Below are 17411 nucleotides of genomic sequence, written 5' to 3'. Positions count from 1 at the left end.
GTTAAATTAATATTATAACAATAGGAAATAAGAAGGGAAAAGATGCTTTAGTGACAGGAAAAGTAAAATAGGGGTTTGCTTAAATCACCGTCACACACCCTCATAGACCCTCGGTGTGAAAGGGTGTGAGTGCGGGACCTTATTCAGGTGTGAGAGAAAATACTGGACACACTAATCATGCTATTAAGGTATCTGGATATTTAGTTATTTCGATTGATCGAATAGATGGTGATTATAAGTTTATTTTTATTAACCCTCACCACAGGCCCACTTTGATATAAAGTGACTGACCGTGCGACCTGACATTACGGTAATTCCTCAGAAAACTCACTTATAAACAGTTATACACAACATTTTCTCTTAATTTAGATCGAGTTAACGTTTTTCAGGCTATATTTAAATTTGCGTGCCGTTACAATTAAAATATTAATGTAGAGTGGTGCATTTATTTTCATCCTATATTTGCCTGGCAACAGAAGGCTATATATATGTACATGCGTGCCATGACGTACATCCTGAATTATGGTCAGTGCTGACATCACGGATTCACTTTGTGGTCTGATTTTAGGATTTTCTTTTTCAGAAAAAAAATGCAGCTGTCCTCAGGAGAATAAATAAATAAATAACCAGCAGGATAAATGATCAATGCACAACTCGCTGCTCGTCCCTTTTCGCTCTGACCTATTTTAAGAAAGACCACTTTTTGGTGATAAGCCAAAAATCTCACTGAGCCTCCCTGAAACAACAAGAATTTTAATAACTCCCATTTGCCCACACAATTGCATTTTGATTTCAGGGCTTTACGAGTTCTACAAATTCAGATGCACAGCAGAAAATAGGCCTGCACTGTACTTTTCACTTAACAGGCTGCAGATGTTTGACTTTATAGACCGGACAAGTCATGCAACGAATGAGTCACATGAACCTCCGCAAATAGATCCTGTGTGTAGAAATAAAAGTGACAGCCCAGCAGGCGTGACAATCACGTCCCCATGCCTCAGTGTTGTAATTAATGATAGGGGGAAATACAGCTCAGGTTTTTAAGGTTTCGTGGAAACACCAGAATCACAGGACCGTGCTCTGTCTTTTTGCTTTCCTCCTTCACTGTGTCTGCAGCCTGGTGAATATTTCACACGGGCCCTGTTATGCAACGTTAGTAACCTTGAAGAGGTTGCAGCATCACTGGTGCGGACGCGCTCTGCAGGGAAGAGGTCGGGGATTACACTGTATATTTCTTTTATTGCACATTTGCTTCGTTAACAGGCTGCTGGCTCTAAATACTTGGCTGGTTTGGCAATAAAAAAACAAACATAGAGGTGACTTGAATTTCTCAGTTTTATTTATGAAGATCATCTTGGACAGTGTAAATTTCTCATGTAGTATTTAAAAAAAAGAAAGATTGCACATGGATAGTATATCTGCAAATGTAGGCTACAACCTCTGTAGATTAAGGATTGTATTTGATTCTATGGCTTCACTGAGGTTGGAGTAAAAAATAAAAAAACAAAAAGACACTGTAAACAATCAGGTAAACAAGTGTTTTCTTTTTCCAGGTGCATGTGTGCGATTAGTTTGGTGCACCTCACGAGTCACTTGGATAACAATTTGTAGCTGTGAGTTCATGGCCGTGATGCCACAGGCTAGTAATTAAAACAGCTTACAGCTGCCAATAAAACTGACAGTGGAGTCAATTAAGTTCACGATACATTCCTGACCTGCAGCCATTAAACTCGCGTACATGTCAGTCACTTCCCGCAGGTACACACCGGTGTGGCTAAGGTGAGAGGAGACGGCAGTGACAAGCGGTTCAGCCTGCGAGGGCACGTAGGCTGCAAGGTTGTGTGTCTGCAGCAGGAGCAGTGGTGACAGCAACAAACTCATGCACAGGATGATCCATCTTCGCGCCACCGGCCGTGAGCCCCCCGCTCTGTAGGAGCCACTCTCGTGGGGGACTGAGATCTTGTCCACTTCTCTGATCCTCAGTGAATCCCACTTTTTCACATCGAAATTACGGACAAGAGGACCGACGTCTGTGTCTTTCCGAGAGGGCAGAGGAGTCTCCTTTAGGACCTTCAACTTCTCCCGAAACTCCTGCATCTGCTGCAGAAAGCACAGAGGCTCCGTGACGCTCCTGAAAGACTCCGCGATGCTGAGCGCCCGCCTGTGCTCCTCCATCGCAACGCTCAGCTTGGTGATCTCCGGGTCGTACGCCTGCATCACCACCAGCTTCAGTGTTTCAAAATCGGAGAGGATCTCATTCTTTTTGCATTCAATGGTGCTGATGAGTTTGTCGAAATAGTCTTTTACCTTCTCTGCGTCCTTGGTGACAGACTGGAGCGCCTTTTTCTTACTGGCTTGTAGTGTCTCCAGGCAGGACAGCATATCTGCGCTCTGCCAGCTCTCCACCCCGTGAAGCAGCTCTTCAAATGCCTCCTTCTCTCGGTCATATGCCTCCTCCAAGGAGCAGAATTTATGCTCTCTGTGGTCATCTGTTGTTGCGCAAAAGCCACAAATTAGATTTAAGTCCGTGGCGCAAAATATGTTGAGAGGCTGGCCGTAGTGTTGTTTACAAACAGACATCTTGGGCATAACCCTGATTTTGCTGTACTTCTCCACTATTCCGCGCAGGGAGTAGTTGATCTGCAGGCTGTTTGCGCCGTTGTGAGGGCTCTCTTTGCGGCATGTGGGGCATTTGAAAGGTGTCCTGTAAGCCGGACCTCGGCTCCCCTCCAAAAGTCCCTCCAAGCATTTCTTGCAAAAGCTGTGCGAGCACAGCAAAACCCGTGGGTCGTCGAAGAGACCGCAGCAGATCGGGCACGTAAGTTCCTCTTCTAGCTGCTCCATGGTGCCCTGTAAACACATCATCCAGGCGTCAAATCGGTGCGTAATTAAAGCAAAGGAGAAAACCCAATAAATCAACACTTAATGAAACAGACTACAATACGCACCCACACTCAGAGGGGGGATGCTGCCCCACAGGTAATAAATTACACACGAAAATGCTGTAGCATCACAAAGGATACAGATATTTGCAGTCATGTTCCAGCTGCGTGTTGAGTATTCCCATCCAGAAAGTGAAACTGACTTGCATCGCAGTGCCCGCGTAAAAGGTTGGCATGAGCTCTGCCACACACTCCGTTTGGACACCTAACGTCAAATATCATCCTGATTTCTGATTTCTGCAAACCAGTGTGCGTAAACTTAAACGCGCGTCGTAAAAGCAGGCTGCATATGAGTCAAATCGTTAATAACTTTCTAGATGCTGACTATAAAACGCAAACTATTTCCCTCCTGGCTTTGTATTACACAACAGCAGGACAGTGGTTAGCTGAGTCGAGCCCTAAATTACCGCCGACTAACCAATCCAATGCGACAAATTATCGACAAACAGGGTTCGCGTTTGCGTTGCTCCTGTTGGCAAGGTACTGAAGTAGGGCTGTGACAGATTTTGCAAGCGCATAGTAACATGCAACTACTGGACCAAAAGAATCACTCACCAGCTGCTGAGACGCACAGTGCAACGCAATCATGGCGCTTGTTGCTGTGCAGACTTCGCCCTTTCCGGGTATGGACTTAACCGTTTCAGTGGCGCACAGAAAATCTCAATACGCTCATTTGTTCGTGTTTGCGCACATATAAACCAGGATCTGCACTACAATGCCAATAACACAAGCGCTACTGTTATATCAAGTGCTTTGCAGTGCGTAATTTTGGACATGGGGGTTGTTTACGTTTTTGTCCCTGCTGGGTAACTTGCAGAGGATCCCTGCCTGTGCGATGGGGGAGGGGCTGTTGCTATGCAAAACATTACAGCGTGAAAAACTGTCAACTAGGTTTTAGTCCCAGTTTGGTATCACGGGTTTTTTCTACACTAACCCACTTCAGTCGCTTGCGTGGGTACTTTTAAATATGTGCATCTGTAAACAGTTAACACAATAACAACAAAGGCGAGTGAAGGCGGCCAGCTGCGTCGACTGACATCAAAACTTCAATGTGATGTGGCACCGAGCTGACAAGTGGCACGTTATCTTGGCACCGACAGAGGCTGAGAAAGACTAACTATACTGTTCATCAGCTGCATTATATCTGCTCTATGTTGAAGCCTTTGAGGATGCTCTTCAGATGTCACCAATTCTGCCCATTAAACGTTGAAAACATGTTATAAAACTCACTTTTCTCCTCTCTTGTGGTTATGTAACATCGATACCCAATAGTTAGTCACGTGTAGGAATTTTGACCTTGATTTTCTTCCCTTGTTTCCATGCCATCAGGAGCAACTGCCTATCTTAGCCGCTGTGATTGGATACAGTTGGGTAGCAGGAGCTTATGTGTAGTTCCGACCTCTGCCGCCCGGTGCCGCTGTTGCGTGTGTCAGCGGGCGGGTGACGTTTTGACGCCGGGCGCTCTTTGGTTTGATGGTTTCCGGATGTTTAGCTAGTATCGAGAATGGCTGCGATGTTTACGTGTTGTCTAGGCTGCTGCGGAGATGGCGGAACGGGGCATATTCCCCTCAAAGAAATGCCGACGGTTCAGTTAGACACTCACCACATGGGTACGTAAGGTTATCTGCAACTCTGTCAGTTGTTGTAACGGCAGTTAAAGTCCTCACGCGCCTGGTTGGCTGTGTGAAAGTGACATGATGGTTTGCTACTTCCGCCGTTAGCATTAGCTAGCTAGCTCGCTAACTGTTAGCTTCTCGAACTGTTGTAACCGTTGTAGTTAAGTGTGTTTTTGGCAACATGGCGCTGTTACAGCTGTGTGTAATAACATCGCCACTTAATATACTTCCATACAAGGTTAGCACTTTGTTAAATACAGCGCGAGTCGTGACGTGAAGCTCCTGCAACTACCCAATTATATTTACATAGTCCAGTATCAAAATATGGCTAAAGGAACTTTACATTTTGAACAACATACGACATCCTCTGTACTTTTTTTAAAATAACATTTACATAATTTTATTTTCGAAAATTGAAACAAAAACTGTCCGACCTTCTCTTAATAACACCACACCTCATATAACACAGCTCTCCTGTTAGGACAGACAGTAACAGACATAAAGAAGTAACACCACATACACGCCTGCACGTTTTCATCATTCCTCAACCCTGACCTTCCCCATCCCCATGAGTCGTTCTCTAAATTCTATTATACACGTATACATTTATCAAACGTGCACTATTGGGTAAATATAAATTCACACCATTATTGTTTAACTAAGTTGAGTGCCTCCCTCCCAGCCTCAAGCATGATGTAACCTGCCCCCTTCATCCTAGCAACAGAGAACCCTCTGTACTTTGACCCTCGCGTTGGAGAAGAAAAAAACTCCCCAAATAAAACTCTACTGCAACTGACCAGGAATCCCCCGCCAGGACGGACAGACATGCAATAGATAACCCAAATGATAAAAATATGACAGCTGTCAGTGTTAACGCTTCCCATTTTCTCACCTACTACGCTTGAAAAATCCTGTCTACACATTTTTAAAGCATATAAAGGTCCAGTGTGTAGGATTGAGTGGCATCTAGCTATGAGGCCAAGTGTTTAGGACAGGGGTCTGCAACCTTTACCATCAAAAGAAGCCATTTTTTGACCAAAATAAAATGCCTGAACCTGGAAAAAACACATTTGAGTCTTATGATGAAGGTATTGAGTCAAAACTAGCCAACAGGTGTAAATGAGCATTCATTAATATGTTTTAACACAACGTGGCCACACTGAAGTATAGAGTATAATTATTTCTCTAACCTGAGTAGGGTTGCAGTGGTATACTGGTTTTAAGGTGTACCGTGGTTATCATACCGTTAACATTTGTTAATCATCAACAGTATTAACCAAAAAAATTCAAACGTAGAATCTCACTTGACTGTGCACATCTCCCTCCCTCCAGACTGCATTTTAGACTTCTTACATATACCTCTATTTAAAAAAAATTGTCCCAATTTTCAATTATAATAGTGTGTGCTCAATAAAAAATCCCCTAAATTTTCATTTCTTTAAGGGCCATTGTTACTAATAATATTAATATTATAATAGTGTAATTTAATATACTGTTAAACCGTAATATTTTTGGTTATCGTACCATAAAAATCTCATACCATTGCAACTCTAACCCTGAGGATATCTTGACTGTCAAGTGGCCCTTGTAGATTATCAAAATTCTAACAGCAACTGGCTTTGTGCTGAAAATATTAGTTGATTAATCAATACACAAAAAATTAAGTGGCAACAATTTTGCTATCATTTATCAGCAAAAATCCTAAACTTTCTATTTTCAGCTTCTTAGATTTGAGGATTTGTTGCTTATGTCTGACTTTTTGATTGCAAATTGATTATGTATGGATTGTTGATTAGACAAAGACCTTTTGAAGTTGTCATTTTGGACTCGAGGAAGTAGTGATGGGCATTTTCTGGCATCTTGCAGACTAAACAGTAGATTAATTAACAACAGATTAAAGGTCTGATGTGTAGGATTTAGTCGTGTCTAGCAGAACTGAAACTTCTCAAATGTGCCAAGCGTGTAGGAGAACCTTGGTGGCCGACGCGAAATCACTAATGGTCCTATCTAAAGCCAGAGTTTGATTTTTCTGTGCTGGGCTACTTAGATACAGCATGGTGGACTCTGTGGAAGAGGACCTGTTCTGTATGTAGATATAAAGAGCTCAATCTTAGGTAACTTTAACACAACAGTTCTTATTTTCAGGTGCTTATAAGCTACTCAAAACATAGTTGTGAACTTTATATACTATTTCTGCCGATAGATGCTCCTAAATACTCCACGCTGGACCTTTAACTGGCAGGAACTTGTTGCTAAATTGTTTTTACAGAATGTATTCTTGCCTTTGTTTCACAGGCACAGATGTTGTCATTGTGAAGAGCGGTCGGAGGATATGTGGCACCGGAGGCTGTCTGGCCAACGCTCCTCTGCACCAGAACAAAAGTTATTTTGAGTTTAAGATCCAGTCCACTGGTAAGAGCATGGCTTCCAGCTTATGATCCCACCATTCCCTCACCTCTGCTGCCTTCTTTTCTTGCCAGATTGACATTTTCTGGTGCATTCCTTGTGGGAGTTATTGATACCGACACGCTGCTGTTTTTAGCTGCAACAACATCTTGTGACTGCATGCTCACTGGTGCAATTCTCTACACTTACTAAGACAATATTTGAAAGCACAATAAATTTGCTTCCTTACATAGAAAGTAAAGCTACACTTATTCTGCTGCACACCTACCGGCGACCATTTTTGGTAGTGTTCATTTACGAATGTGCATGCAAATCTTGCGTACGTATTTTTTATCTCAAATGACCTTTGTCATAAATTTTTACTCTTTGTGTAAAAAATGTTTTAAACTAGCAGGTAATGAGTGTTGTGCTTTGTGTTCAGGTGTGTGGGGAATAGGTGTGGCCACGCAGAAAGTGAATCTTAATCAAGTGCCTATGGGCAGAGACACAAACAGCCTCGTCCTGAGGCATGATGGGTCTGTGTACCACAATAATGAAGAGAAGAATCGCCTACCCGCAAACAGCCTTCCTCAGGAGGGCGACATTGTGGTAAGTTCAAAATGTATTTTGATAATCCTGAATTTAGGTTTGACAACTTTATCTTTGAGTGATTTGAGTGTAAAGCTTAAAATGAAAAACTTTTTTCTCTTATTCTGCATCTTGTCAAATATATGAGAACTGGCAAGTGTAAACTGACAGACAATAAAATGATTAATGATCTAAAATAACTGGGTATGTAAGGAATTTGTGGAAAAATAAACAGAGTATGGGGAGACATTTGTGTTTCCAGACTATTGTCCCTATTCTGTTCTCTAAAATATGAAATCCAGAGTTTCTAAAAATAAATTGATCACACAAGCAGAGTGTTTTTCGTGGCGTTTGGAGCAGCCACCACAGCCAAAATGTTTACCACTGTGAGAGGGAGTGCAGGTCAGAGTGAGCTGATGTCGTTGAAAGCAAGGCAAGAAGTAGCGTGCGACTGAACACACTCCTATGCAGAGCTGCAGCTACGCCTGTACGTCACAGCCTTCAGAACAGCTCTGCACAAAGTCTCTTGAATCTCTAACTTAACTTTTGAATATCTAACTTCCAGGTTAATGCAATACACTTCCTGGAAACAGCAAGAGATATGTCGATACATTTCCTGGAGCTTTGAATTAGTTTCAAATTTGTAACATTTCCTAGCTCTTTGTACATGGATGTTGAACGTGGTCTGACAAATCTATCGAGAAGTCTAGAAAATAATTTTATTGTAAATGGAAAATGTTTAGGAGCATTGACATGACACTGACACAGGCCCTTAAACAATGTCTTCTAGAGGTGTAGTTGTTGACATCCCTTTTTTATCAGGTTAGTCTGCACACATATTGAGCTGTCTCATGGTTTTCCAAAAGGCAAGTGAGTGTAGATTGTGAGACATTTGACCAGCCCCTTCAGACTAATCATCTGCCAGAGGCCTGTTGGGACAGGCTGGCCTGCAGGTCCAGTGAGAACCACTGTAATTTTATTTTTAATTTGTGGGTATTTTTTTAAGGCAGCTGGCTGACATCGATGGTCGCATTGTGTCGCTTAGTCTAATGTGGGCTGGATAGTCTTCTGTTAGTGCCAGAATTGCTGTTTGGCATCAGTTAATAAATTAAAACAGATTTTTCATTATACTGAGACATTTATTCGAATTTTTTTACAAACCTCAGGATTCGGAAATCATTCTGTAAAGTATAATGTTACGGAGTACAGACTTGGGGTCTGAAAAAAATGGATTGTAGGTGTTGGATGGTGCAGCAGAAAATCCTGCGGGTGCAGGCTGTGGCAGCTCAAAACCCAGCAGGGGCAGATGGGAGCTGTCCTAAAACTCATGCAGATCTCTGTCTGTCACTGTCAGCAGGCATGTCATTATCTGCACAAAGCAGTGTGTGACATATACGACAAATCTTTCTTTTTTCTGTTCCAAACTTAAAATACAAACATGTTAAAGAAAATGTAGTCTTGCTTTATATGTAGTCATGCTCGTTTTTATGACAGAAGGAGAGACCAAAACAGCTTCAAGCTACGACAACTAGAACTTAACACTTGGTGACTTTGGAGACCCCTAAAGTCCTTTAGTGGCAGTACTGCATTCATGTGAGCTGTACTAGGGAGACCCCATCACCACCACTATTCCACACATACACATACTCAGACAGCAGAGCAAAGACATGGATACAGATGAACTCATTGCAGACTAAGTAATTATGCAGGACCGAACCTGTGTAAAATTAATTAGCCTCTTCACCATATCTTCCTAAGTTTTTTTCTTAAATTTATGCTCAAGAAAGTTCCTAAGAAAAGTCTGTGTCAGATTCATGACGCGTTCTTTACCCACAGAGTTGTTTGCACCTGTGCTCTTGTAATGATGAATCTCATTGTCCTCTTGCGTGACAATTGATCTTAATTAGCAGGACAGTTCTGAAATGGAAGTACTTCTGCAGCAAGTTAGCGCCAAACGAGCTGTCATGATCAGCAGCATCAGTGGTAAATCTATAGAATAGAACAAATAGATGCATGTGATGCTAAAAATACTTGTTAATCAACCACCCAAGCCTCAAACTGTGCATAATAGTATCACAATTGTGAGGATTAAGGACAGAGATGAGTGCCATGGTGGAATGTGTGTGTTTTAGAGAGAGATACACAGTGACAGAGAGAAGGGGGAAGAGGGTGAAGGTGGACTATTTCACACCTTTTTTCTAGAAGTTATTAATAACTTACTCTTAACTAATCTGCCCCAACTGCCCGTGATATTTTCTAGTCTAATCAATCCCTAAGTATTAGGTGGCATGGTTCTCGTTAACATAACTGATGTGAATTGAAGTGTTAGTGTTGTGTTTATTTCAAAAGGCATTAATATAAATTAAGGAAAATAGAAATTATAAAAAATATTATAGTTATTTTAATGCTTTAATTTAGCACAACTGTAGAACTGAAAAAAAGCAATAACCATTTATTTTGTACAACCCTGTCAGCGCAACATGTGCGTAAGAGTGCTGTTGAGTGGGCGTAGATTCTGTTCTTATCTAAAAACCTATCCGAAATAAGAAAACATTGGCGAATGTGAGAATCTTTGAAAACTGTGTATGTGGGTTTCAAGAGAAAAATTCTTCTTAGTGACAGTTAGGGAATTAGGCCCAATTAGTTTCCTCATGAGACAAATATAATCTGTCAGTCGGTTAATACGATCCTTGATCATTTGGTTTTAGTTATAGCTTTAACTATGCTATGCTGGGGGCTAATGTACAGGATATATGAAGACCGGTACATTAATAATAATCTGTTCTTGTGAAGCTCATCATCAGCCACATTTGTGATGCTTTTTTACACACAAGACATGTAATTTAATGAGGTATGGGAGGACATTTATGAGGCCCGTAAAAGACATTGTTATCTATTTACTTTATGACTAACTACTGCAGCAATAATCTGGAAAAAGAACCTCTGTTTAACACTGATTTATTTTCAGTACAAATGCCTTTATTAATGGTTTTAGATTGATTCAAGTTGCCTGCACATGTCACTGCAGTTTCAACTTCAACTAAGCACTGCACTGCTTGTACGTACACTGCAAGCTACTATTGTAGGAACCTTACATTTGTAATGGAAAAGCTGACTCTTTAGTAAGCTAACTAAGCTAACTGTCCAACAGAAAACAGGCCAACTCAGCATCACTCTTCATCCCCATCCTCTCCTCCAGAGCTCGCCAGTGAAAATAAAAGTAAAAGCCAACCTCAGATTCCATCTTGTTTGGAGCTTTATCTGCTCGCCGTTTTGCCTCCCTATATTTGCGTTTTCTCTGTCCTGTGTCTACGACTGTTGGAGGTTCCCTTTGGATGCATGCAGCTACTGCCAGATTATTATGATTTTTTTTATAAAGTCCTGCCTGACCTCACCTGCGCACTGTTATTGGCTGGAGGCTACACGCCCAGAAATGTCCTGGATACAGCAAAATAATAAGAAAACACATCAGAGTCTGCAGATAAATACACCACCTTGCAACTTTAGTGAGTCATAAGCAATGATTGAAAGGGATTGCCTTTGTAGTTTTATTTGTTTTAGGCTAAACATTGTGGGGGGGTTTTTTTATTAGGAAAATCCTGCATAGTATACCTTTAACTGTTTGGCACAAGAGTTAACCATGAAGTCTGACACTTATTTATTACTCACTTACTTATAGCACAACAGACTAATGTACAATATTCACAGAGTCCTTTATCTTAAAAAATTAGCAACATTCTTGATCCACCAGAAAACCTTTAGTCATGTTTTAATGTCCTGTTTTGTGTCAGACACTTTTTTTTTTTGCCTGGATGACGAATCATTGACCATAATCATGCAGTGATAATTAAAGCTCAATCATCGTGGTCCAGGAGTAAACACTGTAACAGCAGGAAGGAGAGGAAAGCCAAGAATGCTTGAGGAGGAAAGCATTAAAATAACAAGGAAAAGGAAATAGTACTCACAAACTTCAAATTTTGAATAGCCAGGCGACACAAATGAACGTCTTGTTTTTAATTGATAAATGATATTTAAATGTGTAATCATATTCACATGCTAACAATCAGTGATTAATTCCAGTTTTGTTTGTGTTCCTCAGGGCATCACATACGACCACGTGGAGCTGAATTTATATCTGAATGGAAAGAACATGCATTGTCCTGCCTCAGGGATCCGAGGCACTGTATACCCTGTTGTTTATGGTAAGTCTATTTGTTGGCTTGATAAGGTTGCAAGGACTGGTTACTCTCTCTTTTATTTTTTGACTAATTCAAACAACTTATGTGAGCATAACTGACTGCCGAGCTGCTCTCTCAGAAACTGTAATGGTATTGACAGTTTTCATCCACTAGAGGGCTGCATTTGTACATTTTTACATAACACTGCTGATATCAGGCTGTTGGTTGTCCTTAAAGGGTCTTTTTCGATGCATATTTGACCACAAACATATTTCAAACATCCAAGACTGAGTTATGTGGACTAACCAAAAACAAAGCCTTTAGCAGGAAGGGACAGTGTTGCCACAGAGATTTCAAACATGCAGGGATAGTTGGGATTTCTCAAAGTGGGTTGGTATGAGGTACTTATCATAGTCAGAGTATGACACACAGGAGATGTCTGTCAGCACACCCCAGTTCGGAGAAGCAGGCTGAAGTGCCGACATGGAAGCTAAGCAATGTACTTCTACATTCTACTTTTACACTTCCACTTTAAAAAATCAATATCAGTTTAAGTGTATTCTTAATTGAGTCTTTTCACTGCGTTACCTTTCTGTCAGACAGCCCGTTCTGACAGGGAAGCCTTTAACGCCTTCAATTTCTCATCTATGCTCTTGACAAAGCCACCAGACTCCATTTACAAAAACAGTAATTTTGGCTCGCTGAACACAGGAGCTGCTGATCTGCTGCCTCGATCTATTCGTCTGTTTGTATTATTGTGTGATTTTGGTGAATCTGTACTAACCCTTTTCAAAAGCCAAAGTCAGACAATACCACAAAAAGAAAACAAACAAAATGACTCATTGTGACAGCTGTAGACCAGCAGCTCCTGTGTTCAGCGATGTTAAATTGCTTTTTTTCTCAATGGATTCTGGTTTAGAGGAGAGCAATATAACTGCTTCATTTCACTTTTTAAGCAGTGAAAATATTCTAAATACAGTGTTTGCTGAAACTGATAGTGGTATTTTTAGATGGGACGTTTTTTTTTACGTGGCTAAATAAAAAATATGTTTTATTGCTGACCCCTCCAGGGTACATTGCTTTGCTTCCATGCTAGACTCCAGCCTGTGTCTCCAAACTAGGGGCGTGCCGACTTACATCTACATCATACAACCCCACTTCAAAAGATTGGACACTATCCCTTTAAGCTAGTCTGTAAAATCAACTTGTGATTTTCTGTTTGAAGGAAAACATGTAGTTTTGCCTGTTCCTGTCCAACAGAAAAACTGCAACAATTGACTCATTTGTTTGAGCTTTCTTGTGCAAACACCCTCTGTCTTAAGGCACTGATGATATTCCTGAGTTAGAAACATAACCAGAATCACCCTGGATGCTTTCAGAAATATTATTACAAACTTTACAGTTAATTTTCTGATGTACATGTACAGTAATATTATTCATGTTGGGGGCAAGACACAAAAAATTGTCTTTTCACTATTTTCTAATAAGCATTTATATAAACCGAATTATAAGAATAGGTTCATGCTCCACTCTCACTTTTCCATAAGAGCTCTCCATTAATCTGGTGTGTTTTTTAATTAAACTGCTACTACCTGTGCTTTATTGAATATTAATGATGGCATAAAGATTTTTATTACATATAAAAACGAATGGGAACATTAACAATTGTAAGCTATAATGTTAGACGTCTTCATAGTCCCATTAAGAGACAGAAAATTCTACACAAGCTGAAACAGGCCAGCTGTCAGATAGCATTTCTACAGGATACACATTTACCTGAGGTGGAACATGAACAGTTAAAGAAGTCTTAAAACATCCATACATAAAGATCAAGAGGGGAGACATATTTTAGTGAATGGATTAATTGATGCCATAGAAGTGCCCTTAATAACGAAGATGAGCCTAGCTTCATCACAACAGTGTTTAATATACTATTATAGTGTAGCACTGGACTGCTGATGATGGGAGGATATTTAACTGTGTAATGTCGCAGCTAACGGATCGCCCTATTTAAGAATGGAGAGAGGTATTTGATGCCCCTAAAGAGGTCTTTCAACAAGCTATTCCACAAGATTCTGCAGTAGTAGTACTGCCTGTTACTCCTGAAGGTCTCAATGTAAGGAATAAGAAATACCTCTTACATATATTACTTGCTTACTTACTTACTTAAAGTGTATATCCATCAGATGGCTGAAACCAGACCGTCCAACGTACAATACATGGATCCAAAAAGTCTGGGACCTTTATAGATGGAACAAATTACATACTCATTAAGGTTACAAAAATCTGTCTTCCTATCATCCGGTAGGGCTCAGCTGAACTCTTACTTTATATTCCCCCCATGCACATATCATACATATATTGTGTCGTAGTCTGTTTTGCAAATTTTCTACATTTAGATTTAATATAATTTGCAAGATCCAGTTAAAGTGGTAATTAAAAGCCCTAAAATATTAAGCAACCCATCCCAAAATTTTGAAGGTAGTTTCATGAGCTGCAGTGGCACAGTAGCAGTTCTGTTATTCCTCTGTTGAAACACATGATGCACTTTAAAGTTATAACTCACAGCAATGTCTGCTTTGTTATCTGCACCTCAAAGCTCAGTTTTTTAGTTGCAGTTTGTCTTGAAAAACGCTTGCTGTTTTGAAACAGCTCGTCAGACAGGTATGGCAAACACATGATTTGTTTCTGAGGTGAGAGGTTTAGAAGTAGACCTACAAACATCACCTCTGCTGTTACCACACTTCACACTTTGAATTGTAAACATAACAGAGTACACACAGTAAGTTGCTGTGCCAGTTGGCTTTGGAGAGTGTTTGGCCTGGACATGATGCTACTTCTCTACCTGAAGATCAATTGATAACTTATTTCAGTATCAACAACCGTAAACAAGCTGTAACGTTGTGTACTGAAAGATTATGTTCAAACGTTGCTGTGGGAAAGTCTTTGACCCAATTTCTGCAGAACAAATAACTTTCAAAAATGAACCAGACAAAATGATGGAATCTTTGCTCATTTATTGCACTATTACTCCTGAGTCAGACATGACATATGATGACATATCAGTGACATATCGTTACCTCAGGGTGCTTTCAGACCTAGGCTTCGCTTGCTTTGGTTTGAATCAGGGACTCATTTTGTCAGAAAGTTGCATAATTGCCTAGAGTTGGTTCGTGTTCTCACGGCAGCATTTACAAGAGGACCAGATCAAATGCTGTGTCTGTGTCACTCTGCAGTTACACCTCCAAAACACTAGTCAGCGGTGGAGGTTTCTGTGAAGTGCTGTAAAGTTTAGTTGATTCAAAACACACATTAAACACACATGAAACATGGCTTAATAGCAGCAGTGTTAAACACAAGTACACACATCAGCTTCACTATAACTCGCAGCATTCACAGACAAAACACTAACCCTCACCCTAACCCTGGACACATTTTCCTCACAAATGCAAAATGCTAACGTTATTAGCACAAGCCTATGGCATTTTACATTGCATAAATTAGCCTAGCAGCTAGCAGACTTCTCTCTACTCATATAAAGCCAGGGACAACAGCAACATTTAACAAAGGTAACGTTACAAAATTCAGCTCCATAACAACTCACAAGGGTTCAGACAAAACAGCTGTCTTATACTAAACATGTTTTCCAAACAAATACAACACGCTAATGTTATTAGCACAAGCCTATGGCATTTTACATTGTATAAAATAGCCTAGCGATGAGCGGAGATTTCCTCTGCTCATATGAAGTCAGGATAAATCACACACAAGACTGAAAATGCTATTTTTGTGGAGGCTTTATTGTCTTCACGATTTATTGTTTCTTGTCTGTGAAGTTAAAGTAAATTAAAGCTTTGTTTCTACTGAGAGAAATGGTTTCAGCTTACAAAAATACGCCGCAACATGAAGTGACATTTCTGGGGAGGTGCAGGTCAGACTACGGCACAGTAGGGCGTCAATTCAGTGCAGAAGTATAAATCCCATATTAGGAGGCAAATGAACTTGAGTTTGATTGGACCGGACCAAGCAGGGCAGGTGTGAATGCAGCCTTAGAGTGAGCTGTTTATATCCACATATGGATTGGGTCCACTTTCAGGGAGTCCGCAATATTGTTTCTACAGTAGCCCAGAATAGACAAACCAAGCACTGGCTCTAGACAGGGTGTGTTTTTTGCATTGGCCAGTGGGAAGTACCAGTTGGTTGCAATCCTCAATCTCACCACTAGATGCCAGTAAATCCCACACACTAGACCTTTAAATGCTGCCACTAGTAAAAATGTGTTGAAGTTGAGCATACAGTGTCTAAACTTGTGCTCACGTCTCTCTTCTCTTTTGTTCCAGTGGACGACAGTGCCATCTTAGACTGCCAGTTTAGTGACTTCTATCACACAGCTCCACAAGGATTTGAGAAGATCCTCTTTGAGCAACAGATCTTCTAAAGGAGCGCCTCAGCCTCAGCCCCAGCCCCAGCCCCAGCCCCAGCCCCTCTTTACGCTGTCACCCTCCCCTGTATCTCATAGCAACCTCTGTGACACTACAGTTTGACCTTGATTGGATATTATGTGTGGCTTGAATGCCTCTTGTTTCATTTCCCCTGATTACTCTGTCTCTCTGCTGATGCTCTGGATTGACGGTGGAGTATCCTCGAAGGCGTGGGGATTTCTGATCATCGGTCAGCTATGATGGGCTGGTACTCACCCTGTATTAACTGAAACACTATCAGTTGCTGCTTGTATTCTCAATCTGTGTGTAATGGTAAAAATGTTCCCATTTTTCAGGATCAAAAGCCATGTTTTATTAACATCGCTTATGTTTTTGATTGTGTAATCTCCTAAATGCCATACTGACATCGCAGCATACGCCCTGTATTTATTTGTATTTATTTGAGTCACAGATCAAAGTGATGTGTCTCTTTGGTATGACAAAATGAAAGTTTTTGGACAAATGAAGGATCAGCTGACACAATACTGACACATCAGTCAACAGTATCCCATTCACTTTTTTATGTTGCCTTCTTCAGTTAAAAATACAGGAGAAAGTGGGAATATTGAAGCACTATTAATTCATGGCACTGTTTCAATCTGAAGTTTTAAAACACAGTGCACATTCCAGAGGACAGCCAGTGTCCGAGGTTGACGTTTCACTGAGGTATGCTGAGGTGACGGTGCCGGAAAATGTTCTTCAGCGGCCGATATTAATATTTAAGCTTGATTTCTAAATCACTGCGGCAACTAGCCCTTTAGATCTCCCACACTTTTCTCTCCTGAAATCTTTCATGGTGTATTTATTCTAAATATCAGAATATTACCAGAGCTGGTGCTGGCTGTCTCTGATTAGAGATATATATAAATGGTTAAAAAATGTCAATCTGTTGTGTTGTATTGGCATTGCATATCCGCTGCTGAAATGTGACAGTTCAATATTTCAAATGCTTGTCTTTTGATTGCACTAATGATGTTATTGTACAAGCAAATCCAAATATTGTTGATTCATTAAACTTTTGTGTCTGGAGGCATAGTTTTTGTCAGAGTCTTGGTGTGTTTTTTGGTTGTAGATGAGTTGTGTGTCACATTAATGATGACAGAGCTGCACAGATTTCATGCACCATGTCTGTCTGCGGCCAATAAGTCGGATATATTATTACTGCGTCGAGGAAGCCGTGGAAACCAGGACAGCCCATGCAGGAGGTATGCATTGACTCCT

The 17411-nt window shown here is 40.7% G+C and overlaps 2 protein-coding genes across 4 annotated transcripts; one reads left to right on the top strand and one right to left on the bottom strand.

Moving 5' to 3' along the window:
* Nucleotides 1-1322: 1322 nt before the first annotated feature.
* On the bottom strand, nucleotides 1323-4187 carry trim13 (tripartite motif containing 13). Of its 3 annotated transcripts, none has more exons than XM_050048588.1 (2): nucleotides 4173-4187; nucleotides 1323-2850 (listed from the first exon to the last, which is right to left on the bottom strand). In XM_050048588.1, exon 2 carries the CDS (start codon nucleotides 2842-2844, stop codon nucleotides 1648-1650), a length of 1197 nt encoding a protein of 398 aa, XP_049904545.1. In that variant the 5' UTR covers nucleotides 2845-2850; nucleotides 4173-4187; the 3' UTR covers nucleotides 1323-1647. The 3 variants fall into 3 exon arrangements, with proteins under 3 accessions (XP_049904545.1, XP_049904543.1, XP_049904544.1); XM_050048586.1 differs by lacking the exon at nucleotides 4173-4187 and adding an exon at nucleotides 3498-3642; XM_050048587.1 differs by lacking the exon at nucleotides 4173-4187 and adding an exon at nucleotides 2949-3479.
* spryd7b (SPRY domain containing 7b) lies at nucleotides 3529-17225 on the top strand. Its single transcript, XM_050048598.1, is given in 7 exon segments — nucleotides 3529-3559; nucleotides 3562-3633; nucleotides 4433-4552; nucleotides 6854-6970; nucleotides 7386-7552; nucleotides 11631-11733; nucleotides 16050-17225. Coding segments are annotated over 7 exon segments (708 nt in total). The 3' UTR covers nucleotides 16148-17225.
* The last annotated feature ends 186 nt before the right edge of the window (nucleotides 17226-17411 follow it).

This window comes from Epinephelus moara, chromosome 7 (genome assembly GCF_006386435.1).
Source record: "Epinephelus moara isolate mb chromosome 7, YSFRI_EMoa_1.0, whole genome shotgun sequence".
NCBI classification, from domain to species: Eukaryota; Metazoa; Chordata; class Actinopteri; order Perciformes; family Serranidae; genus Epinephelus; species Epinephelus moara.
Note: the sequence above shows the minus strand (reverse complement) of the source record. Positions and strands in the feature narration are given on the sequence as shown.

Excerpts from the sequence above, each read along its gene's own strand:
- trim13 (XM_050048586.1), bottom strand. The coding sequence starts at position 3,530 with ATGATTGCGTTGCACTGTGCGTCTCAGCAGCTG. Across the intron at positions 2,851-3,497 it reads ACTGTGCGTCTCAGCAGCTG|GGCACCATGGAGCAGCTAGA; the intron begins GTGAGTGATTCT and ends ATGTGTTTACAG.